The 12,139-nt window shown below is 41.0% G+C and overlaps 1 protein-coding gene across 5 annotated transcripts in view; it reads right to left on the minus strand.

The window, feature by feature from the left end:
• Positions 1 to 12,139, minus strand: part of LOC126263699 (E3 ubiquitin-protein ligase Nedd-4) — a 200,034-nt gene that overhangs the window by 33,166 nt on the left and 154,729 nt on the right. For all 5 annotated transcript variants that reach the window (XM_049960835.1, XM_049960833.1, XM_049960831.1 and 2 more), the window contains 3 exons: positions 8,508 to 8,566; positions 8,362 to 8,427; positions 7,488 to 7,717 (listed from right to left, as the gene is read on the minus strand). In XM_049960835.1, the coding sequence (XP_049816792.1) occupies positions 7,488 to 7,717; positions 8,362 to 8,427; positions 8,508 to 8,566 (355 nt within the window). The remainder of the gene's footprint in view (positions 1 to 7,487; positions 7,718 to 8,361; positions 8,428 to 8,507; positions 8,567 to 12,139) is intronic.

Below are 12,139 nucleotides of genomic sequence, written 5' to 3' on the forward strand. Positions count from 1 at the left end.
CAACAACAACAACAACAACATACTGAATAGGTATATTTTTTGTTTATTTTGGAGGATTTGGCAGATCAAAGTACTGAAAATCCCAAATGCAAGGATACATTTTACTTTAGTTTTTTTATCACATATTCAGTACATGAAATCAAGCAATTTATTAAGAAAGCAGAGCTGTACATGATCTCTAACAGAGACTTCGGCATGGTATAAAACACACCTATATGCTGCAATTGAAAATTCTGATGATCATGACATGTTCTTGGAAAATCTTCCTTCAAATTGTTTGCACAAACTCCACAGAGCATGAACACTGGTTGTTCTAGGACCTTGTGTAACAAAATGGTGAACATTGATATGCAGAAAAATTTCAAAGATGACATGTCAAATGAATTTGCAGGCAATCAGTCCATGCACAACAGTGCACGGTACCAATATATTCCAGAAAGCTTTGCACAAAAATGGAATTTTTTCAAGGGGGTCATATCTAAGGTTCTATTGATCATAGGTATAAGGGCTCAAGTGGTTTGGTTAGAACTTTGGCTAGCGATCATTTGTTTATTTATCGGAAGACTGGGCATATCGTAGCTATCCTCTAGTACAGAGTCAAAATTTGAACACTACACACTTCCTTCAGCATAGGTAAATTGGGTTGGATTTTTTTTTTTTGTGTTAGGTGCGCCTTTGGCGTCTTATAAAAGCACCATTTGTTCAGGGGCAGTTTGGTCATTTCTTGCACTGTGGGCCACTATTATCTGAATAATAACTGTAGCAAAAGGCTCAACTTTTAACTGTATATTCTTTAGACATCTATCTGGAAACGTCATTTTCCCATTTTTGAAAATCTTAATCCATTTCAAGGTACACTTACACAACCATGATTTTGCATAGCAGAAGTATGAATTGTATGGATGGCCACTTATAATTTCTGTTTATGACAAATTGTTGAAATTTTTACTATATTTTCTTAAGATGATCTCAGAGAAATTTTAAACTTTTTTTGATGTCACTATCTGTTACAGAGATCTGGAGGTTCAAGGTTACCCTACTTATGCACACAAAATATGCTCATAATATCTAGTCTGAGACATAAATGTAGTTTTAACTCTTGTAGAAAAATTATTTTGTCATGCAAAATTCTCTTGCAAATCAAAGCCCACATTTTTTGTATACTGTAAGTGTAGCCAAGAATGTTATGCATTTTTACATAAATTAATGTAAATTGAACTTGCACTGGATGAGAGTCTTGCACTTGCTTTTAACGAAAACAAGCACCTATTCTGCAGTATGGTCACTTTACATTGTACATATGTAGTATCGCTTTAAAACATTTTATTTTTATTCCTCAGGTGGTGGTAATTGGTTAATTGGTTATTTTTTTTTAATTTAATGTAAGACTCAATTTATATTTGGACAAAACAAATGGCATCATTTGAATGAAAAGACTGTATAGTTTGCATTCCCAAAAATGCTTCTGGGTGCGGGATTTATCACATGAGAAATGCTTCCTGACATTTGAGGTGTGTATGTACATTTGCATAAACTTGGGACATCATGCCCATAAAAGAAAATTTGTATTTTTAATGTGGTACCACAGTGGCAAAAATAGGATAAAATTGGTCTTAACATGCCTGAAAAGAACTTAAAATGATTGCTAAAAATTATGCAAAAATGGAAAGACCGCAAATTCAGTAAAATACTTCTAGAAATATTTTTACTCCTTTAAGATACAAATCACAAACTGGGCACTTTCGATGAATTGTGATTGATGAGTAAAGTATCCAGAAAAAATTTGGAGCATACCATTTTGTGTTAACCTTACATTATGTGTGCTCATTTGTTGTTATACAAGTCCAACTATATAAATGTGTTGAATTACATACACAAACTGTCAGAAAATTACTAATGTATAGCATCCTTTTTACACTGAGGTGACAGAGGTCATGGGATACCTCCCAACACCATGTAGTACCATCTCCTGTCTGGCATAGTGCAGTAACTTGACATAGCATGGACTCATCATTGGAAGTCCTCTGTGTAAATATTGCTGCCTCTATAGCTGTTCGTAATTGATAAGTTTTGCCAGTGTAGGATTTTGTGCAAGAACTGGCCTCTTGAATATGTCCCACAAATGTTTGGTGGGATTGGTATCGTGTGACCTACGTGACCAATCATTTGCTCAAATTGTTCAGAATGTTCTTCAGACCAACCATTAACAACTGTGGCCTGGTGGCAGGGCCCATTGTCATCCATAAAATTCCACCAATTGTTTGGGAACATGAAGTGCGTGAATGGCTGCACATGGTCTCCAAGTATTCGAACATAACTATTTCCAGTCAACGGTCAGTTCACTTGGACCAGAGGGCAGCCGACAGCTTTATGGAACCACCAAGTTGCACAGTGTGTAGTTGACAACCTGGATCAATGGCTTCGTGGGATCTGTGCCACACTGGAATGCTACGATCAGCTCTTTATGAAGTAATATCTGGTTTCATATGACCAAGCCACTGTTTTTCAGTCATCTAGGTTCCAGGTAAAGCCTGAAATTTGGTATTCTTTGCACACTGTTTACATTGTAGATCTATGAATACTGAATTCTCTAACAATGTCCAAAAGGGAATGTCCGATGTGTCCAGCATCAACTACCATTTCACGTTCAAAGTCTGTTAATGTCCATTCTGCAGTCATAATCACATCAAAAACCTTTTGACAAAAGTCACCTGAGTACAAATGACAGCTCCACCAATGTACTGCCACTTATACCTTGTATACATGATCCTACCACCATCTGTATATGCACACATCACTATTCTATGACTTTTGTCATCTCAGTGTAGATAAGAGTAAGCAGCACACCCTCTTGTAGCAGAGGAGACAAGGGAATAAGCAGGAAAATGCTCCCATCAGAACACAATAAAGGTGGATATGTTCCTCTTTAGGAGACAGACAGGAAAGTGGGGAACCAGCTGCCTGAATCCTCATTCTGGCTTCCTAACCAAAAATTTTGGCACATGAACATATTTGTGCTTTTTTGTGCTGAAATAGAGCAGCAGTGAGACAGTAGTGGTGGAAGAGGGTTACGATAGTGCCAGTGGGAGGGAAAGAGAGGAGACAGTGATGGTCAGCGAGTTTCATTGGCAGTGAAAGAGAAAGAGAAATGGATGAAGACAATAGTATTGAGAGCCGAAGTCACAGTAAGAGGAAAAAAAGAGAGTGCTGCTGATAGTAGAAATGGGAGTAAAAAGAGAGGAGATATTGGAAATGAAAAGGAGAGATGAGTGGAGACCATATATACGTTGGAGGGGTCTGGAACACTCCGACTGGGAAACTTTAGCATGTAATTATTCGAGTGGCACATTTTAGACGAAAATTTCAAATGTGTGTTATGCATGTGTTCTATTTTCTTGGCATCAGTCTGTATCGACAGCTCACGGGCACTCTTTGGTTCCTGCAGGATCGAAGGAGACCCTAGCACCACAGGAGGGCAGTGGGAGCCCAAGTGGAGTGTATTTAGAAACATGTGCAGGATGCAGAAAGGAGGTTGTTTACCAGTCGACAGCAATTAGAGCTCCTTGGTCCAAGTGATTTGTCAACAATGAGTGAGGCTGATCATTTGCTGAGCATGTGGTAGTGGAGTTCTGAAATGTCTTGGAGGGTTGGTGTTTGGTGGGGCTGTGTGATTAGTACATCACACAATGGACTGAAGGAAGATGGGTTGGATTGTCGGATATCACAATTCTTCTAACAGTGAGACTCAGTGTGTCTAGAGAAGTACTTTTTTCGATTGGGAGACACCTAACACTTTCTGGTTTCATCTTTGTGTTTGTTCAGTTAATGTTGTCCTCTGTAATTTTGCAGATGCTTATGCCTGGGGAACTTTTATAAATTTTGAGTCTTGCTCTTCTGGTACTTACACTATTGCCTCTTGCATCCAACAGCAACATTTTGTATACATTTCAGTGTGGACAATTCATGGGCCATGACATTTACACTTCTGTGTGAACTCCAGATTTTGACCAGCTGCTATTTACTGTGTATTGATGGAACATATTTCAGTTAGAGGTCTAACTTCTGATTTATTAATACATTTTTAGTGAAAGCAGTCTATGGGCCACGATAGAATAATTGCTGTCCAGTGTAAACAGTAGATTTGGTCAGTTGTGATTTAGGTGCACTAATACATCGAGTTCCTGGTAGAGAGATACGCTCTGATGTATTGACACATTTTAGCGTGAGCAACCAATGGGCTGTTGTATACCAGCAGTTGTTGTTCTGAGCAAACTACCAATATGGCCAGTTGCTATAAACAACAAACTACTTTTGTGTACTTATTCCCACTTTTCCAGCCAGTGAATTAAGTTCTGGTAGAAATGTGCTTAATCATCTCTCTCTCTCTCTCTCTCTCTCTCTCTCTCTCTCTCTCTCTCTCTCTCGCGAATGATTTGTACTATGCAACAAAGAAAATTTGAGTTAAATTTGTAGGAACACTGTACAACCTTTATTAACCTGGAAGACAAATTGTTTTACTTATGGGAATTATTTTGAACCAACACTGTAATTTGTCAAAAGCTGCGGTGTTACTGTATTATCATGTTCCAACATACAGAATGAGCCTCTGAGGGTTCCTTGGGACTGAGATCCAGTATCTGCAGGATTTACAATGTTCTGTAGTAAAGAAAGCAAATATGTTTGCATGCAAAATTTTTTTCAGGAACAGTATGTGAGGATTTAGGTGGCTGGTTCTTCACTTTTCTGTGAGTCTTTTAAAGAGGAACACTCACTTTTTTGTGCTCTGACATGCACATTTTTTTCACTGATAGAAACAATGCTCCATATGTCTCTGGAGAAGGTTTATTCACTCTTTGCCACAAGGGCTCGAAATTCACATTAACGTAGCAGTTTCAGTCTGTATTGTTTTCAATACATAGCCTATATTTTATAACATTTCCAATGACGTGCCAAACTACCATTTATACCATGTGTAAGTTCACTACACTGCTTAACAATGTATGCTGCCACATTTTGGACACAGCAGCAGCAACAAACACATAAGCTGCTATCACATATAGGTTGGACAGACAGAAGCAGAACTCATCCTAACATATTACATTTTAGCACTGTATGGTAATGATTGTGTTCGCATTCTCTATATGTGGGCCCAAAAGTGTTTATGGTTTGTTCAGAATGGAAGCCAATGTAACAGCATCTGTGCCTCCAGCATATACTAAAATACTTGGTATTCAACAATTAACATATGAAGTACCACACTCCAATGTAAAAAGAAACACTGAACTGTTGTGCTTGCAGTATTCTAGTGTATCAAACTAATGTTCTTTTCATTTTATTGTTTTGTGTCATAAGAATTTTCTATAATTTTTTGTTGCAAAACTGGATCTCTACACCTCACATTCCATAAACAGAATGTCTGCCTTGTGTTTGTGATTAAATGAATTTGAGTGTGTTGTGGTGCCTTTACTCTATCAGTTCCACCAGTTGCTCTGATCACATACCTTTACCCACCTTTTGAAGTATGGTTTTCAGCATTTTATTCTCACTCAATAACAGCATTAACTCAATACACATCAAAAAGAGATTTCGCCTGTCTCGTACATCTTCTGGTGAGCAAGATGTATGAGACAGGCGAAATACCCTCAGACCTCAAGAAGAATATAATAATTCCAATCCCAAAGAAAGCAGGTGTTGACAGATGTGAAAATTACAATTACCGAACTATCAGTTTAATAAGTCACAGCTGCAAAATACTAACGCGAAATATTTATAGACGAATGGAAAAACTGGTAGAAGCCGACCACGGGGAAGATCAGTTTGGATTCCGTAGAAATGTTGGAACACGTGAGGCAATGCTGACCTTACAACTTATCTTAGAAGAAAGATTAAGGAAAGGCAAACCTACGTTTCTAGCATTTGTAGACTTAGAGAAAGCTTTTGACAATGGTGACTGGAATACTCTCTTTCAAATTCTAAAGGTGGCAGAGGTAAAATACAGGGAGTGAAAGGCTATTTACAATTTGTACAGAAACCAGATGGCACTTATAATAGTCGAGGGGCATGAAAGGGAAGCAGTGGTTGGGAAGGGAGTGAGACAGGGTTGTAGCCTCTCCCCGATGTTATTCAATCTGTATATTGAGCAAGCAGTAAAGGAAACAAAAGAAAAGTTCGGAGTAGGCATTAAAATCCACGGAGAAGAAATAAAAACTTTCGAGGTTCTCCGACGACATTGTAATTCTGTCAGAGACAGCAAAGGACTTGCAAGAGCAGTTGAACGGAACGGACAGTGTCTTGAAAGGGGGATATAAGATGAACATCAACAAAAGCAAAACGAGGATAATGGAAAGTTGTCGAATTAAGTCGGGTGATGCTGAGGGTATTAGATTAGGAAATGAGACACTTAAAGTAGTAAAGGAGTTTTGCTATTTGGGGAGTAAAATAACTGATGATGTTCGAAGTAGAGAGGATATAAAATGTAGACTGGCAATGGGAAGGAAAGCGTTTCTGAAGAAGAGAAATTTGTTAACATCGAGTATAGATTTAAGTGTCAGGAAGTCGTTTCTGAAAGTATTTGTGTGGAGTGTAGCCATGTATGGAAGTGAAACATGGACGATAACTAGTTTAGACAAGGAGAGAATAGAAGCTTTCGAAATTTGGTGCTACAGAAGAATGCTGAAGATTAGATGGGTAGATCACATAACCAATGAGGAGGTATTGAATAGAATTGGAGAGAAGAGAAGTTTGTGGCACAACTTGACTAGAAGAAGGGATCAGTTGGAAGGACATGTCCTGAGGCATCAAGGGATCACAAATTTAGCATTGGAGGGCAGCGTGGAGGGTAAAAATCGTAAAGGGAGGCCAAGAGATGAATACACTAAGCAGATTTAGAAGGATGTAGGTTGCAGTAAGTACTGGGATATGAAGAAGCTTGCACAGGATAGATTAGCATGGAGAGCTGCATCAAACCAGTCTCAGGACTGAAGACTACAGCAAAAACTCTGGATTATTTAGGTTGGCTACAACTAAGTTTAACAAGATTCCAGAATGAATTTTTCACTCTGTCTGCTGACATGTCGGTAGAGTATTTGCTCGCAAATGACAAAGGTCCTTGCTTCGAGTCCTGGCCTGGCACACAGTTTTAACCTGCCAGGAAGCTCAAAGTTTTTGCAACTGGTTGTTATGCAATAAATGGCACCCTTCCATAGAATTCTTTATGTAATACTCCTATGTTGAGAGTAATACCTGTCTGCATATCCCAGTTCTAAAGTCACCTGCACATGATTTCCTACACCTCTCCTGGGGTGGATACCTGACGTACTCATGCAAGGCAGATTATCCCACATCCAAGTGAGAGTAGTCTGAATGTATGTTGTAGTTAGGATAAAAATATTTAAAATATTAAAATTTTAAATAAACTTTGAAGCAGATACTTCTGCATAACTTTAACATATCAATTGTATCAGAAAATAACATGCAATAATACTTACATTGCAGAATATTCAAATAAACCATAGTAAGGGTTGAACATTTCCTTTGACAAGAGAAAAAACCATTCTCTTGCTAAACCACCATAATCCAAACCAACTTCACCTTCAAATTCCACCCACAGTTTTGTTTTCAGCAAATCTAGTCTATTGACACTGCTGATGATACGATATGAATCTTCTAAAATATTCTGTCGTCTTACTTTAATTTCAAACTTATTCGGAACATTATTCTGTAAATAGAAGAAGAGCATTTTACTGTAGATGACAGTGATTATAGTGGTGTGCAATCAAAACAACTGGTGTGTGCTGCGTTCTGTTCAGAGTGCGATGCAAAATACTTCATGGCTTTGCCTGTCACATCTGTCTTTGTCCCATGCCACACACTTACCCATTCCCTACGCATGTAATTGGCAACCCTGGAGTAAGCATCACATTTCGGCACTGTTTCGACTTCTGACTCAACCTAAGAAAATTTATGTGCTCAGTAAACTGGCACTTCTGCACACAATATTTGTAAATTTTGCTTTATGCCAACCATTGTGCCAACTCCAGTAGCCAAATATCGTCACAATACATAAAATATGAAACTCAATGGAAAATGCTGTACATGCACCCTAAAGTGATTGATAAAGACAGCTGGGGCATAGTGACAATATTGGCCAAGTGTCACACGGTACACAGCTCCTTGCCACAGAGCAAAGCACACGACCTGCCTGTTTATGTGCACACCACTGTAATAAGATGTTGAATTACATTCCATTCTATTACATGTATTATCAACATATCACACTGCCAAAATGTGGAATTAAAATATGGGGAAGATAATCACGCATTTTGTATTTGGGAATATGACAGACTGATATTAGACACTCACCGGTTTTCTAAGCTGGGATTTCATATATTCATATTTTCTTTTGTAATCCCGAGAATAAGGAACTGCCTGAGGAAAGATAAATATTTTAAAACCAACTGAATTACAGCTGTCATTATAACAAAGATGAACTAATTATATACACTTACTGGCCCAGCTATTTGAGGATTTGATAATCTTGGATCTTCCCATTGTGTGGTACGCGTATCTGAAAGATATAAGAACAAACCCAGTAAATAAGGACGAAATTCAGATAATGAGCAGAAAAATTCAATTGGGTAATTCTTTGTCATGATCTCTACAGAAATGAAGAAGGTACACACACTGCTTGACATATACACTCCTGGAAATGGAAAAAAGAACACATTGACACCAGTGTGTCAGACCCACCATACTTGCTCCGGACACTGCGAGAGGGCTGTACAAGCAATGATCACACGCACGGCACAGCGGACACACCAGGAACCGCGGTGTTGGCCGTCGAATGGCGCCAGCTGCGCAGCATTTGTGCACCGCCGCCGTCAGTGTCAGCCAGTTTGCCGTGGCATACGGAGCTCCATCGCAGTCTTTAACACTGGTAGCATGCCGCGAAAGCGTGGACGTGAACCGTATGTGCAGTTGACGGACTTCGAGCGAGGGCGTATAGTGGGCATGCGGGAGGCCGGGTGGACGTACCGCCGAATTGCTCAACACGTGGGGTGTGAGGTCTCCACAGTACATCGATGTCGCCAGTGGTCGGCGGAAGGTGCACGTGCCCGTCGACCTGGGACTGGACCGCAGCGACGCACGGATGCACGCCAAGACCGTAGGATCCTACGCAGTGCCGTAGGGGACCGCACCGCCTCTTCCCAGCAAATTAGGGACACTGTTGCTACTGGGGTATCGGCGAGGACCATTCGCAACCGTCTCCATGAAGCTGGGCTACGGTCCCGCACACCGTTAGGCCGTCTTCCGCTCACGCCCCAACATCGTGCAGCCCGCCTCCAGTGGTGTCGCGACAGGCGTGAATGGAGGGACGAATGGAGACGTGTCGTCTTCAGCGATGAGAGTCGCTTCTGCCTTGGTGCCAATGATGGTCGTATGCGTGTTTGGTGCCGTGCAGGTGAGCGCCACAATCAGGACTGCATACGACCGAGGCACACAGGGCCAACACCCGGCATCATGGTGTGGGGAGCGATCTCCTACACTGGCCGTACACCACTGGTGATCGTCGAGGGGACACTGAATAGCGCACGGTACATCCAAACCGTCATCGAACCCATCGTTCTACCATTCCTAGACCAGCAAAGGAACTTGCTGTTCCAACAGGACAATGCACGTCCGCATGTATCCCGTGCCACCAAACGTGCTCTAGAAGGTGTAAGTCAACTACCCTGGCCAGCAAGATCTCCGGATCTGTCCCCCATTGAGCATGTTTGGGACTGGATGCAGCGTCGTCTCACGCGGTCTGCACGTCCAGCACGAACGCTGGTCCAACTGAGGCGCCAGGTGGAAATGGCATGGCAAGCCGTTCCACAGGACTACATCCAGCATCTCTACGATCGTCTCCATGGGAGAATAGCAGCCTGCATTGCTGCGAAAGGTGGATATACACTGTACTAGTGCCGACATTGTGCATGCTCTGTTGCCTGTGTCTATGTGCCTGTGGTTCTGTCAGTGTGATCATGTGATGTATCTGACCCCAGGAATGTGTCAATAAAGTTTCCCCTTCCTGGGACAATGAATTCACGGTGTTCTTATTTAAATTTCCAGGAGTGTATTTAGAATTAGATGTACTCTATCGGACTGGACCATCATGTAAATGCATATGAAACACTGGATTTGGCAATGAAACTTCAAATAGCAATCCTGCATACGCCAACCACCCAGACTGCTTCTCCCATCATGCATAGTTGCTCGCAGTTTGGTCTTAGTAGCAACAGACAGTCGTCACATGTGCGCAAGTGTTCTCTCTCTCTCTCTCTCTCTGTGTGTGTGTGTGTGTGTGTGTGTGTGTGTGTGTGTGTGTGTGTGTGTGTGTGAGAGAGAGAGAGAGAGAGAGAGAGAGAGAGAGAGAGAGAGAGAGAGGGGGGGGGATGAAAAAATCAACAGAGAATGATGGGGGGGGGGGGAATTGACAGAAAAATGAGGATGAAGATAATGGGTTGACAGGTGGAGGAGGGGGGGGGGGGCAGGAGAAGAATATAGACAGAGATGGAGGGGGGGAGAGTAGGAGGAGGAGATGGCAAAAGAAATGGGGGCGGGGAGGAGGAGGAGGAGGAGGAGATGGCAAAAGAAATAGTGGCGGGGAGGAGGAGGAGGAGGAGGAGATGGCAAAAGAAATGGAGAGGGAGAGGAAGAGGAAGAGGAGGAGGAGGAGGAGGAGGAGGGGGCAGGAGAAGAATATTTAGTACTATCTGACTTTCACACATTCTCATCTACAAAGAAACTTGCAACTGTAAAACTTGCAGACTCAAATGAAGAGGTTATATCCCCAGTAAAAGGATGTTATGTAGATCTTCCAGAATATGTACTTCATGGTGTAATTTACTCACTGGAAAAAATATGTTGAGAAAGTGCATCCTACACTTAACAAGTCTTTTAGTATCAGGTAGATAAATTTTCCCTCCTCTTCTCATATATTGTTCTGTAGCCCGTTCCACCTTACTGTTTGGGAAATATACTCTCATTTGTTCAAAATGCTTTACTTTTGAGACACTATTGTGTATAAATGATAACTGACAACCTCAGCTGCCGACAGGTGGTGGTGTTATACCTTGATGTGGACAGCTGAAAATGTGTGCCCCGACCGGGACTCGAACCCGGGATCTCCTACTTACATGGCAGACGCTCTATCCATCTGAGCCACCGAGGACACAGACGAATAGGGCGACTGCAGGGACTTATCCCTTGCACACCTCCCGTGAGACTCACATTCCCAACTGTCCACAATTCTACATATGTATTGTACCTTATAGACATTTGCCCATCCACTCATTACTCGCGCACGCTTTGGCGATTCCCGTAATGCGCACAGGTTGCCCAAACTCTTACATGAAATACATATGGACACTAAGACTTTTTATGTTTTCTGTCGTCCCTTATTTACTTTTATTGTTATTTCATCTTACTATTGCAGCGGAATCAATGGGAAGGACGAGCTTACATTATTCTCCCTCAGCTCTTTAAATCTCATTATGAGACTGGAAACTGACTTATCTCTTCCTCACACTCATTCGGAATCTACATTTCATGCTGATTACTGTCAATGTTGAAAAAGTATAAAGACATTGTTGCAAAAGGTATCAAAACTCTTGTGGCCTCATTACCTACTTTCAGATATGCCTAATTCACCTAGCTCCAAACCTCAAGCAGTGATAGAAAAGCAACTTCGATTTCAATTCGAGTCTGAAGAAATATCAGTAAGTTGCTCTTCAGGGCAAAGAGTTGATGGAAGTTCTATATTGAAAGGATCTTTGATTCTACTGTGTTGGTCAACTTCTACTAGGAAGTACTTCACAATCACCAAGTTCAGTTAAATGATCCACAAACACAAGTTCAGTTCTTCATGCAACTTAAAGACAGTGTCTTCTGAAACCAAGTGGAGAGCAGGAAAAACTTAATGTATGTCTTTATCAAACTTTTTCTTCCTCAACAGTAGTTTCTTTCTGAAATCTGCAGTTTTATCTCACATTTGCAAAATGTTGGTCTAATTACCTTTAAGGGATACATTCAATGAAATGAGTTTTTCAAAAACCATTACTATTGTTTTCTTTCATACAAGAGCGCAGTATTTCAAATA

This window comes from Schistocerca nitens, chromosome 6 (genome assembly GCF_023898315.1).
Source record: "Schistocerca nitens isolate TAMUIC-IGC-003100 chromosome 6, iqSchNite1.1, whole genome shotgun sequence".
NCBI lineage: Eukaryota > Metazoa > Arthropoda > Insecta > Orthoptera > Acrididae > Schistocerca > Schistocerca nitens.